Source organism: Centruroides sculpturatus, unplaced genomic scaffold, assembly GCF_000671375.1.
Source record: "Centruroides sculpturatus isolate CEXI.00-Female unplaced genomic scaffold, Cexi_2.0 scaffold2426, whole genome shotgun sequence".
In the NCBI taxonomy this organism is placed as follows: Eukaryota; Metazoa; Arthropoda; class Arachnida; order Scorpiones; family Buthidae; genus Centruroides; species Centruroides sculpturatus.
In genome coordinates this window covers 1,755-29,480 of record NW_019386562.1, presented here as the reverse complement: position 1 = coordinate 29,480, position 27,726 = coordinate 1,755, and the positions used below count along the sequence as shown (strand labels likewise).

At 32.2% G+C, this 27,726-nt stretch overlaps 2 protein-coding genes and 1 long non-coding RNA gene across 4 annotated transcripts; all 3 read left to right on the top strand.

The window, feature by feature from the left end:
* The first annotated feature begins 7,609 nt into the window (after positions 1-7,609).
* LOC111615311 lies at positions 7,610-9,020 on the top strand. Of its 2 annotated transcripts, none has more exons than XM_023356732.1 (2): positions 7,610-8,255; positions 8,346-9,020. In XM_023356732.1, exons 1-2 carry the CDS (start codon positions 8,171-8,173, stop codon positions 8,768-8,770), a joined length of 510 nt encoding a protein of 169 aa, XP_023212500.1. In that variant the 5' UTR covers positions 7,610-8,170; the 3' UTR covers positions 8,771-9,020. The 2 variants fall into 2 exon arrangements, with proteins under 2 accessions (XP_023212500.1, XP_023212501.1); XM_023356733.1 differs by having other exon boundaries at positions 8,324-9,020.
* Positions 9,021-16,253: 7,233 nt separating this feature from the next.
* LOC111615310 (coiled-coil domain-containing protein 86-like) lies at positions 16,254-18,209 on the top strand. The gene is made up of 3 exons (XM_023356731.1): positions 16,254-17,303; positions 17,458-17,532; positions 17,609-18,209. The coding sequence occupies exons 1-3, from the start codon at positions 17,160-17,162 to the stop codon at positions 17,681-17,683; spliced, it is 294 nt and encodes a 97-aa protein (XP_023212499.1). The 5' UTR covers positions 16,254-17,159; the 3' UTR covers positions 17,684-18,209.
* A 4,493-nt stretch (positions 18,210-22,702) lies between these two features.
* Positions 22,703-23,364, top strand: LOC111615309. The gene is made up of 4 exons (XR_002755057.1): positions 22,703-22,759; positions 22,840-22,954; positions 23,021-23,128; positions 23,204-23,364. It is a non-coding gene; the product is annotated as an uncharacterized LOC111615309 (long non-coding RNA).
* The last annotated feature ends 4,362 nt before the right edge of the window (positions 23,365-27,726 follow it).

The window sequence follows — 27,726 nt, the reverse complement described above, 5'->3', positions numbered from 1 at the left end:
GATAACTGGGCAATCAGTTGTTTGAAGACTAAAAGAAAACTTGGACGAAAACTCGCTCGCATAGCTTTAGAGTTACAGGAATATGAATATGATGTTAAGCATAAGAAAGGAGCTACCAACGTACTACCTGACATTTTATCTAGAAATCCAATCCAACAATTGAACGTACAAACGCTAAGCATGGAGAGGAAAATCTTTAGTGAAATCAAACGCCATCAAGGCAACGACCCAAAATTAGACAGCATAATTAGAATATTGAAAGACGCTGAGAATAGATTGACTCAGCTATTTATTAATCGAGTACAAGCAGTTGAAAATCTTGCTGAAGCTCATGATCAGAATAAAACATCTTTTGACAAAAATAAGCACAAATCTAAGATTAAGGAACACGATTTAGTATTATAACGTCGTTTAAACAGACATAAATTTCAGAGCAAATGGAAAGGTCCATATGTAGTAAAGAGGATGATTAATCCTGTCACCTATCTCATTGAAGGGATTCAAGATGATGACAGAATCGTACACGTAAGTCATATTTGTCCTTACTATCAAAGAACCGATCGAGAAGGACAACATGCAAATGAAGCTACAAACAAAAATACTGTTACTAATGTCTCTGGAAGATAGAAAAGAATTTTAAACAAAAGCTATTGTTTTGTCTAAAAGCAGTCATAGCTAAGATGTAAAAAGTTTTTTATAGAGAAATCCCGCGAGGAGGCGAGAAGCAAAAAAAGCAGGGGGCACTAGTTGTTTTTGATAAGACAAAGCAGAAAGATGGCTGCCTAGTCTTTGTACATAGTTAATTATTATAATTAATGTTAGTTCAGTAGTTTTTTACCATTGCCTTTGACTTATTTCAAACAATTGTACACTACATAAACACGAGTCGTACACTAATAATGTATAATATTTTAACATGATAAATGCTGTCTAAAATGGAACCTAAATAAATCAGAAAACTGCTTAAATGAAAAAAAAATAAACTTTAAAACAAAGCAATTTTCTTTGTTAACCTTTTGTCAGGTGTGACCCTGTCCTCAGGACAGCATTTTTCTTCTTGTGTACACCACTGTTTCCAAGTGCATGTGATCAGCCTAAAGAGTAGGTGTATTCTTGAAGGCACTAAACAATACTGAAGTAAGGAGTGTTTTGGTTTCAGAAAACAGTTACTTTTTTTTAGAAGAAATACATATTATAAGTTATTATAAATATTATAAATTAACAATTATAAGTTATAATTGTTATGTTTGTGTTTTAATATTTTTTACTAAAAAAATAGATTAAACAAGTAGTAAAAATGAACAATACAACTTTTATGCTTTTAACTGCAAGTATAATATTTTTATAGATTAATATGACTACAATATATGCTTTGCATTCTGCATGATCATTCAAAAGAGAAAAAGCAAAATTCCAAAATTACAATACAAGATAAAAGGGAAGACGATATAGGTAAAAAAACTTTTTTTAAAGTGATCATGAAAGTAAATCGCAATGTGTGTTTGCAATCATAATGACTGTAATAGTGCTCAAAGTAGTGATATGTTACATAGTATTTTTACTTTTTTTTTTTTATGCAGCGTTGCATTGCTATATTGGTGATAGCTGTTAATTCTAAGTCCGGTTAATTCTATGTGTTACAAGTCCAGAATTACAACCAGACTTAGAATTAACAGCTATCACCAATACAGCAACGCAACGCCTCATAAAAAACAATAACATGGGAACAAAAATGACTCGGTCCGTCAAATCATTTCATATTTTTACTTTATTTTCCTTTGTATTTTTTTGTGTATATTATCATATTTAAATANACAGACATCAACATCCGTGAGCAAATTTATTTTACATTTAATTTCTTAAAATACATAAAAATGCATGGCTTGTAATAAAGAATAAACAAACATCATCTTATTTCATAAGTGCTGCGGCACTTATGAGATAACACTTGAAATACAAATATAAGAAGCACAGCAACTGTGATAAAAATATATAAATAAAGCTTGAAATTAATAGAATATGTAAAAGTTCACGTCACACCTTACACCTTGTAACAACACACCAGTGTGCTGCGGAACACTGCCATAGCCGAGTCACTCATTTTACCAGCATGTTGCAAAATCGAAACCCTATAACTTTTGTCTATACCTTTTTCCCAAAATAATGAAATCCAATTAAGTTATTTCATTGTCTCAAGATAAAACAAAAAAAAAAACACCCTGTATATACCGGGTGACAATAATTAACCCATACAAAGTTTGTTTGGGGAAGATGCGAAAAAAGAAATAATGAAAATACCAGTCTCAAATAATATGATTCACAGAAGAATAATTGATATGGCATGTGACATTGAAAGCAGACTTGAAGTAAACTTCACAATACATCTTTTGCTCTTCAAATTGACAAATCAACAGATATTAGTGGAAAAGCCATTTTACTTGGAAACATTTGATTTGTTAAAGAAAATAGAATAGTCAATGAATTTTTGTGTTGCAAAGAGTTACTAGAAAGAACGACTGGAAAAGCCATTTATAATGCTATCAATTCTTACCTTGAACGTTTAAATTCGAATTGGGAACAATGCGTGGAAATCTGCACTGATGGAGCTCCATCAATGACAGGCTCAGTCAAGGGATTTATGACATTTACAAAGCAACGAAACAGTGAGATTTATATAAACCACTGCTTCTTACATAGAGAAGTGCTTATTGCAAAAACATTACTTGCAGAATTAAAAGATGTTCTTACTAGCATTGTTAATATGGTAAATTACATAAAGGCAAGACTGTTAAAATCCCGAATTTTTAAACAACTATGTGCAATGATGGAAGCAAAATATGAAAGGTTAATTTTTGATACAGAAATCATGTGGCTTTATTGAGGAAAGGTGCTTTTTCATGTAGTGGAACTGAAAAAAGAATTGATAGTTTTCTTCGAACAAAAAAATATGTGCTTTTCAGAAAATCTTAAAAATGATATGTGGTGTGCCAAACTTGGATATTTAATGGACATATTTAATTTTTTGAACACTGTGAATATTACCATGCAAGGTGTACACGAAAACATCTTAACATCAACAGACAAACTATCAGCTTTCCACAAGAAGATCATTCTTTGGAAGAAGAGAGTAGAAGAAAATAATCTCAGTATGTTTCCATTTGTACATAATAATACCGATATTGTTTCCTTGATATCAGAACATTTAGCAATATTAGAAAACAACGTAAGAAAATATTTTTCTTCTCTTGACATGGACAAATATGACTGGGTTAGGAATCCATTTATTTCAAAAAATTTATATAATAATTCTGAATTGAATGTCTCAGAGGAAGAGGAGCTTATATCCTTGTCATCTGACCACTCCTTGAAAATCAAACATGCTAAAACGAATCTTGATGAATTCTGGATATCAGTCCAACAAGAATATCCACTGATATAAAAAAAAACCATAAAAATTCTACTATTTTTTTCAACTTCATATTTATGTGAATTTGGGTTTTCCACATTAACCAATATAAAATTTAAAAAAAGGGAAAGAGGAAGAAATAAGGATGGCATTTCTTGTATACGTCCCAATATAGAAGAAATATGTAAAAAACATCAGGCACAAGTTTCCCATTAAAATTGTTTAGGTATATTTTTTCCTGTCTCAAAATTGGCGTTAATAATATGAATAGAGATTTTGAATTATAACTGCTCAAGTCTAATAAAATAACTGAGCACAAGCTTATGTATTTCATATTAACTTAAGTAAGTGTTCTGCTAAAGAAAATTGCTCACAAAGTGTTTCACATCCTAGAAAAGGTTGGGAACAACTAACCTAGACCATAAGGTCAAAGGTATATCCGGTTGCAAAATTTCCCACTCTTTCCATTGCCAGGTCAAAAATATGTGTTCCCATTGAAAAAAAAAAAAACAGACTTGACCCTCAAATGACCTTGAAGGTCACATCCAAGATCACTAATTGATTGGCCCTTCGAAACCCTATAACTTTTGTTTATACCTTTTCCCCAAAATAATGAAATCCAATTAAGTTATTGCATTGTCTCAAGATAAAACAAAAAAACACCCTGTATATACAGGGTGACAATAATTAACCCATACAGTTTGTAGCAATGCTGCATCTGAACTTTTTACCGTCACCAATTTGCATACTGTCGTTTAATTCTCCATGATTTCCTGCTCATATAGATCTGCTTTCGGTGTAATAGGAGTTAGTTCTTTATTTTTTTAAGGATGTCAAACAAACATTGTGCAATTTTGGAGCTATTCTGGCAAGGAAAGCGTCAATGTGAAATTGTTTATTTGCTCGAAGTTCCCAAAATGACAGTCTCAGATGCAGTTCAGCGATTCAAGAAGCTTGGCCATGATGGCAACCATCCCGGACGTGGAAGAAAGCACACCATCAACACAAGATCATCAAAAAGCGAGTTGACTGACATGCGAAGATCTCCATGAGAAAAATTGCTCATGAGATAGGAATTAATTGCGAATTGATGCAGTTAATGGTGAAAAAGGAACTCGTACTCAAGCCCTACAAGTTCCAAAAGTTTCAGCTTCTCATCAATGAAAACAAGTGCATGCGACTCCAAAGATGCCATCAACTCAAGCGTCGGGCCGCAGGTCAATAATGGGAGCACATTCTCTTCACAGACAGGAAGCTTTTCTCCGTACAACAGGTGCACAACCATCAAAATGACAGGAACTGGTCCCTGATGTTCAGCCATCATCGAACATCACAAAAATCCAATGTTTGGGCTGGAATTTGTGCAAGCAGAAAGACACCCCTTGTTTTTGTCAATCAAGGGGCCAAAATCAATCAAAACGTGTACCGCCGTGACATTCTCGAGGTCGTGGTACTTCTGTGGGCTCAGCAGCATTTTGGACATTTCAGCAGGACTCAGCGCCAGCACACAGGGCAAAGAAGACTCAGGAGTGGTGCAAGGCTCATTTTCCTGATTTCATCTTGTCTGCAGATCACTGTACTCACCGGATCTGAACCCAATGGACTACAGTGTGTGGTCCATTTTGGAGGCTAGCATCTGTGCTAAACACCACAAGTTTGGAGTCGCTGAAACAATCCTTGTGCTGGGAATGGAACAAACTGTCTCCAGAAGAGCTGCGGCCCATCGCTGAGAATTTAGAAATGCGTTTGGGGCTCTACGTCAAGGCAAAAGGAGACCACTTTGAAACCAACTGAATATCTGATTAATATGTAAAGTATTATCACTGCTATCTGCTGTTGTTTTGCTAATTTTCATTTCTTTAATAAATTTATGATGCAAAAAACTCGTACGGGTTAATTATTGTCACCTTGTATATACAGTAGAGTGTCGTTTATCCGAATCAGTTGGGGACTGGGGTTGTTTGAATAACTTATTTTTCGGATAACCGACTATGTACAAAAAAATATATTAACTAAGGATGCACCGATTAATCTGTATCAGCCATTACCCCCGATTTATCGGTTTCGATAATCGGCCAATTTTACATTTTGGTATTTTTGTTAGACTGTTACGTACAATGCTAGTAATAAAAACGAATAAATTTCTGTTATATATTTATTATTTATTACATGACAATCTGAATATTAAAAAAATTTTACTAATCAAATTATTCTTTTTATCGATACATATTATAAGTATAATATAACGTATAATATAAAGTTTAAACTTTACATAAGAAAAAGTATTGAATAGGTTAAGAAGAAAAATTAAATTTTTATTTGTTTCATAAGTTTAAAGTTTAAACATATAAAACAAAAAAAAATTTAATATTCAAACTGTAAAACCCTAAAATTTCAATTAAAGGTTTAGATAAGAACCCTTAAATTACGATTTAAGGGTTTTACAATGCAAAAACATGAGAATTTTATCATTTTCAGGGGATAACCTGTTTTTGCCAGCTGATAAATGTTACCTCCAGTGCTGAAAACTTTTTCACTTTCAATGGAAGATGCTGAGGCAGTTAAATATTTCATAGCTATTTTGCTCAAATTAGGGATAAATGTAAATGTTTCTAATTCTTGATCGAAACGTTTGTTCGTCTCTTTTGTTTTTTTTCTTTCTTTTTAAAAACATGCTATTCTTCATTCTTTCGTTTACCAGACGCTAATTCATCAAATAAATCAGAAAAACTTAGAAATTCACCTCCATCTTGATCACCTCCAGAAGTAGAAGCTTCAGAATTTAATTCTTATTGAGATTTCCTCTAGCATATCCTCTTTTTGAAATTTCATTTTGAATCTAATAAAAATGACAAGCATAAAGACTTGTTTTCTATATATGCTGAAAATCTTATTTTATTGGATTTTCTAGTTCTTCTGTTGTGGTATTAATGCCACTAAAGGAACTACTGATCTATGCTTTTGATATGAATAATTTCAGAGTCTCTATTGTGGGAATTATTGAAGATGAAGTGGCTTCTCATTTGCTGGCTTTCCATAGTAATTTCTTTGAATGGTTTTACAAGTAGAACAATTTTTTCAATGAGAGACCACTGATATGGGCTCAACATAGGAATTTTATTATCTATAGTATATGTGACAAGGGCCTTTTGCTGTTCCAACATATAGTATGTAGAATTTCAGCGAGTAGGAACATCTTGAATTAATTTCTGTTTCTGCAAACCTAACTTTTCTTGCAAATCTTCTAATTTCATTACAGCTACAGCAGAATGATTAAAATGTGTGACAATATTTCTATTAACTGTGATTATAGTTTTCACATCTTGTTTAGAAAATATGCATTCGTTTAGTGTCAGCTGCAGCGTATGATAATGCTTCTAAGTTGCAATTCTTAATTCCAGCTACCAGATTTGCTGCAGAATCTCTTAGTACTAAGAATATCTTATCACTTGTCAACTGTTCAAAAACAATTTTTAACTGTTCACTGATTCGTGTAGCTGTGTGGGAACCTTCAAAGGAAACAATTTGCAAAACAGCTCTTTCCTGCTGAAAATTACCCTTCAACCAGTGAGCTGTTACACTTAAAAAAGGAGAATTGTTTGTAGTTGCTGTCCAAATATCAGCGGTTAAAGAAATATATTTTGTTTCTGTTAAACACAGAAACACTTCAGCTTTTTAAACAATGTCGAAGTTTCCATGCGTCAACAATTAACTGTTGAGATTTATTTTAGAAACAAAGGAAGAGATTGTTGATTTTGCGAGGATATTCNCGCTGCTCGCAGCACTTCTAAGTGATGCCGCTGAGAGTGTTGTTAAACTCGTTTTCTTGAAGTGCTGCGCGCAGCAAACTTCTCAGCAATTTCACTGGTTCGAGGTTAAATCTGCAGCAATCGAACGAGGTGCTTTTTGCACCTAAACAAAATGGCAGCTACCACAATGAACTTCGTCAAATTTGTTTACGAGAACTTAAAAATTGAATTACAAGTTGATTCTTCAATAAAACATCGCTTAGAAAATGGTAAGTTATTGTTTTTCATAACGCTTTATTAATTACACGAAATAAACTCAAAATTCACACAAATTATACATTAAAGTTTGTGTAAAAGACTGTACAGGCATACCGTTTACATAATTGGTTTGATAAATTACAACATTATACAAATAATAATCATCTTTCTATGCAATATTAACTGTACAGGCATACCGTTTACATAATTGGTTTGATAAATTACAACATTATACAAATAATAATCATCTTTCTATGCAATATTAATACCTTAAAATAATTCCAACTTGACATTATTAAGAATTGCTGTAAACTAGGCTATATCTTTAGCAAATTGCTATGAATGGTATAAATAAAGGCTTACATATCCTTTAATTTATAGGACTTTATACACATGTATTTTCCAAAAAAGAAAAAAAAATGCATTTTGGATTTATAGTCTCTCATCAGTTGGAACATAATATTCAAATGTATACAATAACCAATTTATTACTTCTTGTGATAAAGGTTACTTTGCACAGTTACAGTTAAAATTACAATTAAATTGTATAAATTAGTTTTATTATAAATTGGAGGGTATGATAAGCCTTTATTTATGGCATTAACAATAGTTGGCTATATAGCCTAGTTTAAAGTAATTAAAAGGGACAAGTCATTTGTTTAGTTCCTATCAAACAAAAAAAGTTCATGTTCTTTTATGGTTTTCAGATCATGATTTCATTCCTCGTTTTTTTGAAGAACTGATATATGAGAGGGGAATGAGAGAACAGATCGGTTTACCGGAAGATGTAGATATTAATTCAATAAGACTGATCAGCAGATCACATGAGGAGGGAGAATCAGGTATGTATATGTTTATATGCAAGTACATCAGTATATACATGTATATACTAATACACTACAAATAATAGTTGTTCTTTCATATCGTTGCAGGAGACTTCTCTTGGACTGGTTCATCTACACAGTTGTTGATAACAACAAGATTAAATATGGACGATGAATTCAGAAAACCTATAAGAAAAACAAAACTACAGGATTCAATATCAAAAAAGATAGAAAGTCACGGTTACACTGTTTCTCCCAGTGACTGTGATAAGAAATGGAGAAATCTAAAGACGACTTATAAAAGAAATAGAGATAAGGCAAAACAACACACTGGGAAATCTGCCATCACCTGGCCATACTTCAAGTTACTGAACTTGGATCTAGAGTGGACATCAATCCTCCAGAAGAAAGTGTCATTTCTTCTGAGCCATGCTTGGAGCAGATCCCATCTCCCAGCAAACCTTCAAGCAGTTTGTCAGGACTGCCTGCCCACTATGAATCTGATGTGGCAGCAGTACATCCCCCTTCAATAAAATCTTTTCAGAATCATGTAAATTTAAAAAGAAAAGAAAAAAAGATCCACCAGAGTGGTTTCAAGCTTGGGCCAGTAAGCAAGAACAAGAAAGGAAATAGGTTAAATTCCTGCCAGCGCTGATCTTCTCTCTGATGATCCTATTTGATGTTGAAATTTTTATTTGTTGTCTGTGACGCCATGTTGAATTTTCGTCGATGTTAAGCCTAACGAAGACTATTGTATCGTTAAAAATTATTTTTTTACTTTGTAGAAACAAAATAAATATATTGAAAAATATAAAACCAATAAAAAATTATACTTCAGAAGTTAATTTAGTATCAAAAACGTAAAATATTTGAGTAGCCCAAGACAGCCAAAGATTGCAGCACCACAGCACTGGCGAAAATTTAAATTTGCCGACTGGAATTCTTTCGGATAATCGATGCTCTACTGTACTTTCTAGTCTCACGACACCATAAATATAATCAGCAATAGCATCTTTCTTCTTATTTGCTGCATTAGTTGAATGTTGGCTTGGGTGAGGCTGGAAAGGAATGAAATGTTTATCCTCATCTGGACTAACATCACTTTGTAGAATACAAAGATTATGTAAAACACAAGCAGTAAGAATAACTTTAGTCAAGTATTGCTTGTTTCTTACGAACAAAAATTTCAGTTGACGAAAACGTCCAAACAGATCACCATATGCGAGATGAACTTAGTCTTTTATTAAAATATTTCTGTTTGGAATTCAGATGTCCATTGTCCTTGTAAGGAATTATCAAATATGTCTCTAGTGAGTATGCTGAGTCCCCAAGTAAATGACAGTTCTCTGGGAGTGGGAGAGTTTTATTTGATAACCCAATCCCTACATCACTATTTTGCCACACCCTTGCATGATGTGCAGATCCTGGCCAGCCAGCATAAACTGCAGTAAACATTTCGTCACTTCTGCAGATCCCTTGAAGGATGACTGCAGTGCACTGCTTCCTGCTGTAATATTCTTGCTTTTCATGATGACAAACTGTTACTTTGTATTAATGTCCCATCAACACATCCAAAGACATTTGGAAAGCTGTTTCTGCCCCTTAATAATAATAAGTTTTTTACCACTTCTTATCTTGGGCATCCTTATCAACTGGCCATTTAATGAAAATTTCTTTTAAATTACAAACACCTTTACAAAACACTATGAACAGCCTGTGAGCATGTCCTTTATCGAGTCCAAAACAGTCACCTACGCCTCTAAAGGATTCCTGATTTCCTAAAATCCATAAGGACAATAGGATGACCTTTTCTTTTCTTACCTCTATAACGGATGACTGTCCCAATTATTTTTGTTTCTTTTAAATTCAGAATCTGGCAAAGATATTCGATGCTTTCATGCTGAAGTCTGAAGTGACCTTTAAAATCCAGATCACTGTATTGAGGAATAATTTTCTCATAATAGTTTTGTATCCTGGCTTTTTTCCGCAGTTGCACCACAACAGAACTTGCCATTCCAGCAATTACTTTGTTGTCAAGTTTATGCTTCCTAAATAGGACATTACATCGCAAAAATGAATTTCTTTTAAAATTTTTTGAATTAAATAATTCGCTAAACATTCCATCAATTGCACTGAGAGCTGCCATTTTGGAACTGCAGTGCTGTCCTGTGTGCATTGTTAAAAGATATTCAGCAGCAGTCGCAGCGCTCTTGCAGCCTAAGCGGCAGTGCTGCTCCGCAGCGCTGAATTTAACAACAACCCGTTTATAAAATAACATGTTACTCTACTCACATTTTTTTCCAACTTCTGAGATTTACATTTTATGTAACTGCAAATTTACATAAGTTGTGTGTTACGTAACTTGGGGTATTACTGTATAAAAAAGAGAATGTTGTCACATACACTGATAATTTGTATAAAAGATTGTTTTTCTTAAACATAAGATTACAGCCTGATATTATTTATTATCTAATTCTTATAGGAATTAAATAATTTTAATTATCTTAGGCAGTGATCAGCAAACTTTTTTAGGAAAGTTCCAGATTCTAAAACACTCAGATTTGACATGCCAGGCTGCAAACTTGAATACGTATATTTTTTAAATAGGTACAGTTCTACTCATAAAGCAAAACGAAAAATAAAGGATTTTTTATTAGGAAGAGATATTTTTCATACATAATATTTATACACATTATTACTGATACTTAAAAACAAATAAAAACATTTTTAATGAACTTATTATAGAATGGTGAAAATTTGTACTAATGTGAAAAATGAAATTGTTTCATTTGAGGCAATATTTCATCATATCAGACTTTCAAGTTAGTAATTCCTATCATTCCCATGGGCTGGATTGAAGATAAGCAGCAGGCCTTAGTTTTCTAACCTGTCTTAGAATATTGATCTTTTATATTCTGTATTTACAGGGGATTTTTCAGTTATTTTTGAACAAGTTTGTTATGTTGACTTCTCTTGTAATAAATATTTATGCAAGTTTTCTGTAGGGATATAGGATATCTTGTAATTAGTTGAATAGAGAAAAATTCATCTTTTGAACATTTCTACATAAAATGTTATTTTAAATGAAAATTTTTTTTATATATTACCAATTATAATTTTAAAGTACTGTACAAGTAGAAAAATATTATATTTTTGTAATATTGAAGCCATTATCTATATCAATGGTTCCCAATTAGTAGTACCCCAGGGGTACGCGAAATTGCATGAGGGGGTACGCGCGGTATTCTAAAATTGGTCAATTTAAAATTTAAATGCATGAGATGAAGCAGTCAAAAAAATAATGGGTGGACCATCAAAAATTTGGCAATTTACAACGTGATGTCGAATGCACAAATTCATTTATTTATAACTAAAAATATTCTCAAAATTTCATCAAAAAAATGCATTGTGACAATACCTAAATGAAATTCTTGCGCAAGAAACAAAAATTGTACAATTAACACAAATTATGTTAATTGTACAATTATCATTATCTTCATGTCAGCGATCAGCGAAGTGGCAATAAAATGTTTTCTACCATGTTGCACAACATACCTCTGCGAGAGCAGATTTTCGGCCATGACAAACACGAAAACTAAACATCATCACCGACTTCAACTCGAAGATGACTCAAGACTGAAGCTGACCAAAAAGCGACCAGGTTTTTCAAAGTTGTGTAAAGAAAATCGCGCACATTTGTCACATTAAAATTAAATAACTTTATGTTATTTTCATTACTATTAGAATTGTATTTTAAACATAATAAATGTAAAAAAAAACTTATTCTATTTATCACTTGCTGTCTACCCACAGCTTCACCCGCATTATATCCAATTTTCTTGCGGGAGTAAGATATTTTCTCGCAGTAAAATGTAGCCTATGTCCATCTCCAACGTGTAAGCTATCTCTGTGCTAAATTTTATTAAAACCTGTTCAGCGGTTTAGACGTGAAAAGGTGACAGACAGTCAGAATTACCTTCAAATTTATAATATTAGTATGGATTAATATGAATTTCTGCTATAAGGGGTACGCGAGTTTGAGCTCTTTCTTGAAGTGGTACACAGGAAAAACTAATTGGAAACCACTGATCTATATAAATAAAAATGTAAATGTTTGTTTGATCAAAATCTTGAATCTACGAAAGTTCTTAACCAATTGCTTTGAAATTTTGACACAAAGTTGCATTCGAATACACACATGTTTTTAGATTATAGAGATGATGAAATCCCCTCACGGGGAGAGGGACAAAATTAAGGTTTATCGTGAAGAACTCTGCTTCTATTATACTATTTTAGATGCGGTTTTTGCATTTTTGATTGCATTTTAATAGGGTACGTCAAGAGAATGTATACTAAAAAGGAATTTTTCGAAATTCCCCCCCGGCAGGAAGTGTTATACATTTATAATAGATACATTTTGAGCCACAGCAACATGTGGCTGGGTACAGCTAGTTGTTATATTTTTTTTTACTTTTTTATATGTATTTCTTAAAATTTAATAAAATGTTGTTATTTTATTAGATTGATCCTGTTAGAACAATATCAGCTGGAAAAGTGAATTTAGGAGCATTTAGAACTTATCCAAAGGTAAAAATTGCTATAAATATTTTCATGTAAACACACATTAGTGTTAAAAATATTTTTATGAACAAAACAAAGATGCTTATTGAAATTACTTTTTTATTCCTTTGTATAGACCAGTGTTTCTCAATCTCTTACGAATCGTCGCCCCCTTCAACGTAGTATCGCCCCCTCAATAAAACCGTTACGTAGTNGGCTTTCCACAGTAATTTCTTTGAATGGTTTTACAAGTAGAACAATTTTTTCAACGAGAGACCACTGATATGGGCTCAACATAGGAATTTTATTATCTATAGTATATGTGACAAGGGCTTTTTGCTGTTCCAACATGTAGTATGTAGAATTCCAACGAGTAGGAACATCTTGAATTAATTTGTGTTTCTGCAAATCTAACTTTTCTTGCAAATCTTCTAATTTGATTACAGCTACAGCAGAATGATTAAAATGTGTGACAATATTTCTATTAACTGTGATTATAGTTTTCACATCTTGTTTAGAAAATATGCATTCGTTTAGTGTCAGCTGCAGCATATGATAATGCTTCTAAGTTGCAATTCCTAATTCCAGCTGTTACACTTAAAAAAGGAGAATTGTTTATAGTTGCTGTCCAAATATCAGCGGTTAAAGAAATATACTTTGTTTCTGTTAAACACAAACACTTCAGCTTTTTAAACAATGTCGAAGTTTCCATGCGTCAACAATTAAATGTTGAGATTTATTTTAGAAACAAAGGAAGAGATTGTTGATTTTGCGAGGATATTCGATCGTCTCTTGTTTACCTGTCCCAAAGGAGATGGAAATACCAGGTGGAGGAGAAAAATGGGTTTTTTTCCACATTATAATTAACTGTATAATTAACTCCAGGATCTCACACTATTAATGCAATAAATTATTAACACTAATTGGCCGATTAATTGGTAATTGGCCATTTTGCTTATCAGTGCATCCTTATCCCTGATCCATCGGTTGAAACAAGTTGGTTGTATTTGGTGGCAAAAATATAACTTTCACACATGGGTCAAAATTAGTTAAAGTTGCAGGAGGATGACCGGTGCATTGTCGATTATTAGCATCACTTTAAATGGAATTTGTTTAGATTGGCAATAACATTCGACTTCAGGTATGAAGAGATGACCAAACCAGTCCTGAAAAAGGGAAGCTGCCACCCAAGTTTTACGATTCGACTTCCAAATCACAGGCAAGCCAGCTTTCGATTTATTTTTCAATGCTCTTGGATTTTCCGAGCGATAAACTAAGAGAGGTTTTAACTTCAATCACCAGCTGCATTTGAGCCAACCATCGTTGTCAATCGATCTTTGGCGGCCTTAAAACCTGGAAAGGTTTTCTCTTCACGCGTGATAAAAGTTCTTTTAGGCATCTTTTTCCAGAACAGGCCAATCTCATCATCTTTGAATATGGTTTGGCTGGTATAACCACCTTCATCTATTATAGCTTTGAATTTCTCTGGATAGTAAGACACAGCCTCTTTATCAGCAATTGCCATCTCTCCACTTTCTGCAATGCTATGCCAATTACAGTGGCTTTTGCATCGGCTGAACCAACCGTTACTAGCTTTAAACTCTTCATCTTTATCCACCTCTCCAACATCCTCTTTCAATCTCTCAAAAATCAGTTTAGCTTGAGAGCACACTGTATTCTGATCAACAGGACAATTTTTCACATTTACTTAATTATCACACCATAATTTTAACATTGTTTCCATCTCAGCAATAATACCGTGAGTTTACGAATGATGCTTGAATTTAAAGATTGAACATTTTTCACAGCTTTGAGAATATTTTCTTTACCTTTTATAATTGTTCTGACTGTCGATTCTAGTAGATCAAACTTCTTTGCTAATTCACAAATTTTCATTTTTGTATTGAAGTCTTTAATAATAATAACTTTACATTCCAAAGATAAAGATTTTTTTTCTTGTTTGATGCAGAAGAATCAGTTCTACTTCATTTGGATGACATAGTAGAGGTCTCTCAAGTCTCCATAGATATAACAAACACAGAAATAAATAACACAAAATAAATTGTAGCTAAGCGTCGATTCTGCACGACATGTCCGAACATGTAAGCTGAACAATAGTGTGGGAGAGTGAGTAATCAAGAGTTGCGTGGCGCTCAAACAAAAGACGAATCGACGAGATTTGAAAATCGCGTAACTCGGGTAGCATAAGTCGAGGTATTACTGTATATCCACTTCACATTTTATTTCACCAAGTAAGTTTTTATTATTTTATTTTTAATTGCAGTAGCCCTTATATCGTGGCTAGCGATTCAGAATGTAATTGTGATATTAAAAATACATTTAGATACATCTATGGTTTTTACTGGCTTATCGAACAAATGAATATGAATGGATCCTAGACCAGCATGGCCAACATACGACCCATCTAATGAATTTATGCGGCATGCAATTAATCTTTCAATATTAGCTATTCAAGTCCGAATAGCTAAACGAAAAATTTTCACGCCAAAAATAAATAAATAAAAAAAAAAAAGGTCAATAACTCACTGTGCATTTAGAGTTAACCTTCAATTACAAATCTCTTAAATACAGTGTAGAATGTTGATAAAGCATGATAATGCGAAAAATGTATCTGTAATCTCTATCTCATGGTCTCTACAATTTAGTCTCTATGGGGTGACACCACAATGAGATTGTGCACCAACTCAAAATCTTCCTAGGGCAGCCTCTGGTTTGGCCTGGGGGCAAAAACTGTTGGCCACCCCTGCCTTAGACCATTACTGATGCGCAATTAACTAATTGCCCCTGAAAATTGGTTTCTTACAGAAACACAGCTTTTCTATCATCATATGTCACAGCATGCCACTGGTTTCAATTAAGTAAACTAATATTTACCATAACCAAATTTTCTCTTCCTTTACATATTCCAAAATAGTCTATTATTTCTGTAAAAATTCCTAATATTCTGTATCTTTTTACAAAATTCTTTCTTCTTTGCTAAACATAGTCTCTTCACTAGACTTTGGTACAGAACAAAGACACTCCTTTGAGCAGCCAAACCATTTTTCTTAAACTCTAACCATGCTCTATTTCTAGCTTTAATCATTAAACAACATCCAAATCAAACCAATCATCTATTCCCACTGTTTCTTTAGACCTGTGATTCAACCCATACACTCTAGCAATCTCCATTATGACCTTATTGAACTCCAGCAGGGATATATTAGAAGTCTGCTCCAAGCAGTACTCCAAATCAGCCGAAAGTGTCTCTAATAGATCACTATCCCAGATAAATAGAATTTTAATATATTTTCACAAATGATTACAGTACATGTTGAAAAGTAACCAAGTAACCTAACCTAACCTAACCAGGACGCATCATGGTCGAATATCATGAAAGCCATGACAAAAATTTTGCTTTGTAGTCATTTTGAATTAGCCACAACATGTTGTGGTTTTTTCACTCAATGAGCGATTTTGGTCTTTGAGCCTAACATATATTTACAAAATGTAACAAGGATAAATTCAAAATATTAACTGCAAAAGATTTAACAATGTTGTCTTTGGAAATATTTAACTCCTTTTTCTTCTCCTCCAATTCCTGAATAACAACATTATTCATCCTTCTCTGATTATCCATAGCATTCAGTTCCCTCTCAAATGAGCTCAATTTCATATAAACTTTATCATATCAAGAGAATGCCCATCTCCATTTACTTCCCTTCCAACCTTCAAATCAACCTCCCCTAACCTTGCCTCAAAATCAACCAGGCCTCATCTACATTCTTAATCCACTGTAAGAGGATCCAATCTTCTGATAAACTTGTCAATTTTACCATTTAATGAAGCATGCAATCACAATAAAAGCTGAATCCCTTCCACCATATCAAAATTTGACCTCTGCAATAAATTCAAAATATCATCTTCACCAGAAGGACTCTTGCACTTTAACCTAGTTGATGATCTTTCCAGAATGGTTGGAGGAAAGGACTTCCTCTTCCGAGCCTGCGACATAATAAAAAACTACATTTACCTAGAAATGAAAATTAATCAATTTAATCTTTTATTCACAAAATCAGATAGTCTCCCCTGGTTTATTTATAAGACAAATTTAATATAATACTAGGATAATTAGTTGCAATTACACTATTAAAATTTTTGCATAACAGTCAAAATGACTGAAGCAATAAAGGCATTGACCTGCTTAAAGTTTCACATTTGAATCTGGATTGGAACCTCAAATTTTCAAGAGTGGTTTATTACAGATACTGAGACAATTTATCTGCAGAGTGGAAAGATTTAAAAAGAAAGAAACACATTACAAAATTCCTATTTAAAATGCAAGGTAACTGATTACAATGTATGTTTTTCTTTAGTTTTACAAGCATGAAACAAGTCAAATCTCTTAAATCTTCTTGGAAAGAAAAAATGCAAGTAAGGGTAGAAAGGAAAAATTTACTTGCATATGAATCAGAACTAAAAGCTATAAAACAAAAAGAAATTGAGGTAAAATGTTATTTTCTTTTTCTTTGTTAAATACAGGATTATTCTTTATGACTTTAAAAAAATTCTATATGCTTTCAAAGTCCTTTTTGAATAAATTTTATGTACAAGTTTGTGTGCATGAATAAACAAAGAAATTGATGTAATTATTAATCAGGAGGCAAAGAGGAAACGAGAAGAGAAGAGGAAACGTAAAGAAGAAAATCAAAAGAAATCTGAAATTGTTCAAGTGGTAAGATAAAATATTCACATAGCTTAAGAGAATTGGCTATTTTTCACTATTATTGTTGTGTTACTTCTCTTTGCAGATTCGAAAAACTGCCAAGTTAAAACGAATGAGCAAGAAACAATTGAGGAATATCAAGAAAGCAGATACAAATTAATTGTATAATTATTTAATAAAAGTACATTATTTTTTAAATTTGCTTCATTAACATAATAATGTATTAATGATTTTGTTTAAAGAAATCACTTATACAAGATAAAATATTGGTTTTGATTTTGTATTAATAATCTTTATGAATGTCTTTCTTTTTCCTTGCTAAAATCATTACAGTTGTTATACAGGGTCTCCCATAAATTTCCATACATTGGAAAAATAAATGAATAAATGTTTTTATATGAAAACCCATTTTTATTTATATAATATGATCTACATGACTGCCATTGTGTTGAAAACACATTTGAATATGTTATCCACTGCTGAAGAACACATTAAAGCACAGCTGGAGTTATGCTTGTAATGGTGTTGGTGAAACGTTGCTTGAGATGAATTATGTTTTGTATCTTTTCCTGATATACCATGGCCTTCAAATGCCTCCAAAGGTAAAAATCAAGTGGGGTAAATTCTTAGGATCTGGGAGGCCACTCCACAGGACCACACTGACCATATGTAAGGAAACTTATGGGATACCCTGTATATATAAAATATATATATTTTAGAAAATAAATTGTATGTCTTTTTTTAAGTTATATGTAAAGATCATTACATATGAGAATGAGATAGAAACAACTAAAACTTTATTATGAAAACACTTTGCTCACCATCCAAAATTATCTACATAAATTTCAGAATTTTTTTTAATAGTAAATAAGTTAAATATTCACCTAATTTAATTTATGTTGATTGATTGCATCCAAAATCACCAACAATTTAAGATTATAATTAATTCAAGTAATATGAAGTTTAACGATTACAGTATAGTTAAGACTATAATAAGCATATTCTGTTGCACTTTGGGACTTGCCTACACTGATGTTGACAAATTACTAATAACACTAAGCAGAGTATCATACATGCCAAGGTGTAAGTCCAAAAAAAAAAAAAAAACTCCAAATCTAGACATTGATTTATGTGATGAGTATAAAGTGCAAACTTTTACAACAAAATGGTAAACAAGCACTTCTAACAATTGCTGTGCACCACTTACCCAGACTCCAGAAAACTGTCATAGACATTTTTAACTAAAACTTCGTTTGTCAAACTTACTTAATGTATTAAAAATTCAGTAAACATTCTCATATTTCAAACCACAAAACTTAAGTGATGCAAATGGCAGAGTGTTAAGCTAAGTCATATTGTATTCATTTGGTATTGGTACTATTATAATGCTTTTCTGTAAAAACTATTAATATATATTGTGAATGTTTATATTGAAAAGTGTTATAATTAATGTCTTGTGAAAAGTGGTGTAATCTTATACACTTTTACTATAAGCTACTGTATACTGTATCCAGGACCAGTTTTGTTAGCTGCCTATGTGCTAGATATTTGGCCACCCCTATTAATGCTGATCGTGAGTAAATTCATAACCTAATCTAACTTAATCTACGAGAACTTACTGGTATGTTTTAGGACAGTTTCATATAGTTTACAGGGGTAAAAAAAAATCTATAAAAATATTTGATATATATTTATTTTCATCTTATTCAAATCAAGCTGGCCCATAAATAATAGGTCCTTTGTTGCAATTTGAAAAAATTGTAGACCTAAAAATTTCCACTATCATCCATCTGTCTGTTCTTTCATAATCTCAGGAACAGAATTAATAGATGAAGACCATATGTGGAGACCTTAGGGGCTGGAGGCCCCGATTAACTATATACAAACTTTCAATGCAAACCAGTAGTCACATTATTTCAATTCAAAACTTCCCCCAAAAGGAGGAGATGACCAGCACAACACTATTGTTAAAGGAAAGTATGATATACAGGGAAAAGAAAGTACTAATTTCAGGTGGAGAGCATATATTTTAAATTAATTAAATTAAAAATATGATTAAAACTTGCAGCCTGGCATTGTGATGATGTCACAATAAATAATTACTTGTTCAAAATTATATTTTAGCACTGCCATAAAATAGAATTTGCATATTAAAATGAAATTAATTTAAAGAAATTTTCTTATTTAGTATAAAAATAGTGTGTAAAAATTAATTTAAATATTCATATTTAAATTAGTGTTTGTGCACATCTTTCTTTATTAAATTTCCTTTTGGTTCTGTCAACAATTAAAACAATGGTGTAAGTAATGCTTTAAGATTAACAGTATAGGAATAAAGGCCTGTTCACAATGAGTTACATAAGTGTTATCTTAATCATAAGACATTAACATAAATAAAGCTTGGAGTTTGCAAACTCCAAGTTTTTATGCTTTTTACATGATTTAAAACAAGAAACAACAATAGTGGTTATGGAATTCCCATTGATGAATTATTCTCTGGTTCAATGGATAAATCTCCCATCACCTGTTGCTTGCACTTCTAAGTTTACTGATACAAACCACTTAACATGTATGGTTCAACATTATTTATATCGTCTTTTGAACATTATATAGTGTAAATACACGAACACTTGGCAATCTTAAAAAACTGAATAAACTTAAGGTGAAGATTGCCAAGTGTTCATGTATTTACACTATATAGTGTTCAAAAGATAAAATAATCACCAACATGGTTTCAAGAGTGTAAAATTATTTATATCCATAATAAACTGCACAGCAATACTAACTTTACATCATCAGTTGTCACACAAACGTCAATTTGTTTCATCACCAACCACTATATTAAAATAATATTAAACTAGCAGACCCCGCCACGCCTTGTTGTGGCTCAAAATGTATCTATTATAAATATATAACACTTCCCCAGTGGGGGAAAATTTTTCGAAAAATCCCTTCTTAGTGTACATTCTTCCCTATTTCATTGTTGCTTTTTAGTTTCTTTATGTCTTCTTTTATTTGATGTTTTAAATTACTTCTATTTTCTATTTTTATCTGATTTACCGCTTTGTCAATTTCGGATATTATATTAATTGCTTTATCGTTTAGTGGCATATTATATTCTAATCCTAGTTTTAGTATGTTAGTTATATTTGCAGGTATAGTTTTATTTGTCTTATTAACTATTAACTTACTTTCCCATTTTCTTTTTTCACTTGGCATTGGGTATCCGAATAGCTTTTTTAGTTTCTGGTCTTTTCTTTTTTTGTATTTCCAGTCGGTAGATTCTTTATTTGGTTCTGCATTTCCTTGTAATCTTCTTATTTGTCGTTTTAATATGAATAGTTTTTTAGTTTTGAATTTTATTGTAGCTTTTATTATTTGCCTCTCGATCTCCCATATATCCCTACGTTGTATGTTTGCTGAGATGGACTTGGGTAGGCTTAACGTATTTGGTGTGGATTCTTCTCTTAAGAAACACTTGAAGTACTGTATGTCTATTTTGCATCTTGACTGAAGTTTTCTTAAATTACGGAGCTTTGTCTCTTTTTCCATGACGCTTATTAATAGATATGTATATATCCATGGTGCGGTTTACTTTATATTACTTTTTATAAAATTAAAAACAACATCAACACCAATAAGTTAAAAAATAACGAAATACTAAACCAAGCAGGTATCATATACGAAATAAAATGCACATGTAAGAACCCAGCAATATACATTGGCGAAACAGGAAGACAACTCGGTACAAGAATTAAAGAACATAAAGCAGCAATTAGACTTAATTATACCCAATCACCGTGGACAAATCACTGTAAAGAATTTGGATGCACAATAAACGAAAAAAGTATAAAAATTATTCATAAAGAAAAAGATATTTATCTAAGAAAATTCAAAGAGCATTTCGAAATCATAAATAAAAAGAAAACCATAAACCTAAACGATGGAATGGAGGTAGACGACGTGTGGGAGGAAATGGGAGGAGCTAAAGGGAAAGGAAAAAGAGGGGGAAACGGTGTAAAAATGCCTTAGGGGAAATAACATCAACACTGGGCAGATGTCGATCTAAAACTTAAACAGGTTAGTTAACCGTTGTATAACTATTGTAGTAAGTTACAGATGTAATAATTAATCTTACCAAATTTATAGAAATGTAAAAATCCTGAAGAGGGGTGCAAATTAAAGAAAATATTGCACCCGAAATGCATAGAAAATAAAGAATACGAAAAAAAAGCTTTGTCTCTGATTAACTGCGGTCCAGGCACAAAAACGGGGGTNTACAAAAAAATTTTCAGTAAGCATGGAGTTACACTAGCAGCCAAATTAAAAAATAAAATTAAAAACAACATCAACACCAATAAGTTCAAAAATAACGAAATACTAAACCAAGCAGGTGTCATATACGAAATAAAATGCACATGTAAGAACCCAGCAATATACATTGGCGAAACAGGAAGACAACTCGGTACAAGAATTAAAGAACATAAAGCAGCAATCAGACTTAATTACACCCAATCACCGTGGACAAATCACTGTAAAGAATTTGGATGCACAATAAACGAAAAAAGTATAAAAATTATTCATAAAGAAAAAGATATTTATCTAAGAAAATTCAAAGAGCATTTCGAAATCATTAATAAAAACAAAACCATAAACCTAAACGATGGAATGGAGGTAGACGACGTGTGGGAGGAAATGGGGGGAGCTAAAGGGAAAGGGAAAAGACGGGGAAACGGTCTAAAAATGCCTTAGGGGACATAACATCAACACTGGGCAGATGTCGGTCTAAAACTTAAACAGGTTAGTTAACCGTTGTATAACTATTGTAGTAATTTAACGATGTAATAATTAAATTTTACCAAATTTATAGAAATGTAAAAAATCCTGAAGAGGGGTGCAAATTAAAGAAAATATTGCACCCGAAATGCATAGAAAATAAAGAATACGAATAAAAGCTTTGTCTCTGATTAAATGCGGTCCAGGCACAAAAACGGGGGTTATTTAGATACAATTAACCCATAAAGTTTTTACATCAATTTTGAGGAAATATTTTTGAAAAATTGATTTTTTAAAAGTAATATAAAGTAAACCACACCATGGATATATACATATCTATTACTTATAGCAAATATATTTTTTGTTTACTTATAGTAAAACATATGGTAATTATTTTCTTTCAGACGTGAGATAATTTCTTCTCTCCCAAAGCCAGGAGAAGAACCATATTACGTCGGTGGTAGGAAATCCAGAATTTCAAATTACGTTTTTATTTCAACAGGATTTTTAATGTTATAGTCATTAAAAATTTCTTTGCAGGTTTGGCTCACCTAGCAACTGCATGTAATCCGGATTACAAATTTGCAATCGCAGAACATTCCATCGTATATATCGGCCGTACAATTGATATCTTTATTCACGAAGTTGGACATCTGTAAGTAATTGCATCAAATAGTTTTAAATCAAAACGTCATTCTTAAATAAATAAATGATATTGTAGAATCAATATTGCTCACGATTGGGAAGCTAAAAATTGCTTAGACGAATTGCTACCTGGAAAAGAAAATTATTCTTATTGCGCTAAGAAAGGCGTAATAGAATTTTTAGAGTAAGTTTCATTTTTTATTAAATTTACAGAAAATTTGTGATGAATATTTTAATAGTTCAATTTTGCTTTTAACAGTACACACTCGTGTCAATTTGATCATTGTGACAATGGTGAGAAATGAGAGTGGATATCTCCATAAATCGACTACGTTTATCCATTGACAATAATTGTTTCTATATGAAAATTAAACTACAACTATAATAACTCAATGTCACGTATAAACGTTCAAAAAGTTCTCAATGTAACTATTTTTATATTTGTTTTGTAATATTACTTAAATTTAATTAAAATAAAAGATCTTAATATTATTTTGTTATTTATTTATTAGTATAACGTATAATATGCATATTTAGTGACATACATAAGGGATTTAATAACAATACAATCACGGTTCAATAATACGTGATATTTAGACACTTATCGATAAAAGGTATCTTAAAAAACAGAACAGAACAATGATATAAGAAAATCTAGAAAGGAAGATTACGTTTCGAATACTTATTTGTCAATGCGCTCCTAATTTTTAAATTCAAAGAATATAAATATTATTAAATAATTTACGCTACTATGATTTTGTATCTGTGTATTATCGAGAAGAAAACTGAAATGTCAACAGACCGCGTTACAATAGGCAAATTTTTTTTCTTTGATATCCTGACCGATGTTTCTGCTTTGTTAAAAGAGGAAATGTCAGCAGTTATTTTGAAACCGTAATCATACAACCATCAAAGTTCAATCATTATATGCTAAGAGAACAATAAAATCTACATTTATAAATAATTTATAAATCAAAAATAATTTAATTGTTTATGTTAATTTTTATCTTTCATGTGATAATCTAGAGATAAGGGAGATATTTTAACGAAGTTGTTAAAATAATACCTGAATTAATTTCAAATAATAATTTTTTTAAATCGAATTTAATTAATTTTTGTAAAAGGAAGCACTTTCTTTCACGAGAAAACAGTTTAGTTCGTCCTAAGTTGATAATTCTAGCGCGGAATCTCACTTCGCTGGTCTACCAGTGGTCAAGCGGTTCCGTTTTCTTAACACTGGGAGTTTGGATGTGGGTTCACGCATCGTCAGGACGGACTGGCCGCGTGGAATTTTCCGGGATTTCTCCACGTCTGTAACGCCTGAATAGGGTTCAGTTACTCTTAAAAATACCTCCCGGAAGCATCCCCTCTAGACAGATCGCCCAAGTGTTGCGTTGCCATAAGTTAACTAAACAAACAAACATCTCACTTTACTATCCCCAAGACCGTCCGACTTCCTCCTCATGTCAAAAGTCTGGTGTCTGGTTTGATAGAGAACGTTTTTATACTTTTAAAACTGATTTTTAGTGAATATTTTATATTTTCCTAAAACCGCAGAAAAATAGAAAGTTTATGTTTCATGTCATCTACACATTTCTTATGGTTCATTAGCGAAGTGACTTCGTACCTTCAGAAGTAAAAGTAACATTTCGTAGTTCTTTAGAAACAGTGTGTTAAACGAATCGTAGACAATTGCCATTAGTCCACTGATTCTGTATACAAGGTAAAGTTAATTAACTTCTTTACTGCGATTTTAAGGAGGATGCACACGTGCTGCGGCAAAGAAATGCGGTGTCGCAAACGCATCTTCGCCGCGCGGTAGCACAACCACACAAGCCGCAATCCGCATACGTTTCGGCGCATGCGTTTAGTATTCAAGATGGCGAACGATATCGACACTGTTGCTATCCACATACTTACAAATTTTGTTTTGTACGGATTGCTTTATTTAGCTTGATTTTGTCGAAGATTCGAACGAAGATTTTGGATTAGAGCTATTTTCTTGGATGGAGAAAGAACTGGTGTACAAAATAGGCTTATTAATCCTCGATTAAGATTTCTCGATAAAGAATACTACAGTATTTCGATTAAGGCTCGGCTGTTTTGTTCTTTAAATTAAATTATATATAATTATTTGTTAGAATTTGTGTTAAATTTATTATCCTTTCCTCTTTATTCTGCTGTTAGTTATCTCGGTTAACCGTGTCAAACATTGCGCCATTAAAACACCACATGATTGTATTTTCTCACGTGACTATCACACGAAGTGTTATTGGCTGATAGAAACGCTTTTTGGTGGCTTAAAAGAGAGTTGGGAATTGTCTTTAACAATAAAATCGCTATACGAAGTTAGATATAAATAACATATGTAGCTTTTCTATTTTCAAAATTTTGTAGGAATCTATAAAGTGTTTCAAGTAGATTAATGTAGTATTAGTAGAGTGACGTCGAATACCACAATGTTGAATAGGATGTAGTTTAGAAGTTATTGGTATGTATATTTTCTGATAAATACATAGGGGAGACCGGGGCAAGATCGGCATGTTAAGCTTTACTTAAATTTTGTGTAATAAATACTACTGTAAACTGAAAAAAAAGCTTTGCATATTGTCTATTGGAATGTTACCTTACTATAGAACTGGTTAAAATCAGTTTGGAAATAAAAATAATTAAAATAATTACAACTTTACAAGAAGAGAGAAATTGACGAAGTTGCCCCGGGTATAGGGGCAAGATCGGCAACTTCTCTCTTTTTGTAAAGTTGTAATTATTTTAATTATTTTTATTAAAGTTGCCCCTGGTATAGGGGCAACAGTAATGGGGCAAGATAGGCACGTATATAAAATTATGTTATTAACAATGTATAAGTTGGAATTCACTATTAAAACAAAGAAATACAAATCCAACACCCATTTAATATTATTACAACGAAATGCAAGTTCAAAGACATATATACATGAATAACAAATGCAAACATGTTTTCATTTATCATCTGTTTGATTTTTATCCTTTGCTTCTAATGTGGCTTTATGTTGCCGATCTTACCCCGCTAGTCATGATTTCGAAACATTAAGTACAACCCTGAGAACAGAATGCCAAGCCACGATCTGGCCACGTGAATAAGTTGAAGTTACATCCTTCTAACAGGAAAAGTAACTTTCGTTATCATGGAATTATAACAAAACCTGCCAATTCAATATAAATGGAAAAAAAATATTATATGGAATTGAACGAAAATGAAAATTTGCTTGATAATTCAACTACGCTTGTTGGAGAAGAATAAAAACACTACACTGAACAAGCCACCAATAAAACTCAACTGCCTAACCTATAACCAAAGTCTCCTTTTAATTTGTTTTTGAAAAAAGCGCTTGACAAACTTGCCCCGCATGCCGAAGTTGCCCCGGTCTCCCCTATATCGAATACTTTTAACATTGCAGCAGATAGGGTAATCGGTCTGACAGATTTGGTGCTTTTTTATTAATAAGTTTTATTGTGGAAGAAAGCCAATGTATCAGAATAAAGTTATATTGAAATTGTCTGGAGAAGAGTTTAGATAATATGACGACCTCGGAAGGTTGTAGTTTAGAAAAAAAAATGGCAGGTACCTGTACCTAAGTTTCGATGTAGAATGCAGAAAACACTTTCCCTATTGTTGTGGGGCGAATAGACGGTAATTATAATTAAACGATAGACAGGTAATTTTACTATTAAAACACAGTCTACGTATTGAAAAATTTTTATAACCTAAATAGACGGAAGTTATAATAACAAGATTCCACCTCCTCGTTGTGTCCTCTAGAAATGAAAAAATAGTAATTACCTAATTTTTTAAATGTAATTATAAACATCAAATGAATAAGGGGTTAACTGATAAATGCATGAACGAAGTGTAGAAGAAGTTATAACTAGAAGTATCGAAGGATTCTCAACAAAAAGAGACTATCTCTGTATTGTTAGGTTGACCAAATTGTCAACCTAATCGATACAGCTAGATGTAGACGAGCAGGATATTGAGAAAAAGATTCGCATCATTTGACGGGATGATTTGATGAATCAATTGGCGAGATGTTGTGAGAAAATCAAGATAAGGTGCAATATAAAGGAAGCTTAATTTCCTTTTTACCTTATCTGCCAGATTTTTACAGGACGCTGTCTTACTTTTTGTATCTTTTATTACATTAATTTTATAGAAATATTACCGACAATTTATTAATATAATATTTAATTCAAAAGCTATCTTAAAAACGTATGACCTGTCCAGCTCTTCATATCACTCTCCTCTCTTCAAAAATTACACTACGGTAAGAAGACGTGATTTCTCAATATTATGTGACAAATAGAAGGTTGATTGAACTCTCTCTCTAAACAAGAAGAGGTTTAAACTTCAAGGGTAACGCTTTATTATATATAGATATTATAAAGTATACATAACTATAAATATAAGGATTATTCAATATTACTTTGAATATAATAATTGGTACAGTACACAATAATAAATACGATAATTAATATAATAAATTGAAGGTATACAAATTTCACAGCCATAAAAATATAAGACAAATAGATAGCAGTCTTAACACTATTATCTTCGTAGGAAGTTGGTTGTGAGGAAGTTGTTCACTTGATAGCGGTTGATACTCGAACGTCTCCAGGCAGGAAGTTGAGCCATCTGGATGTGTCTCGCTTATAGTCCGTTTAGGGCACAAACAATTCCAATGCCCTTCCTTCTCTTTTTTACTGATGTTCCATACATTAGAGGTGAACTATCTTGGCATTTTT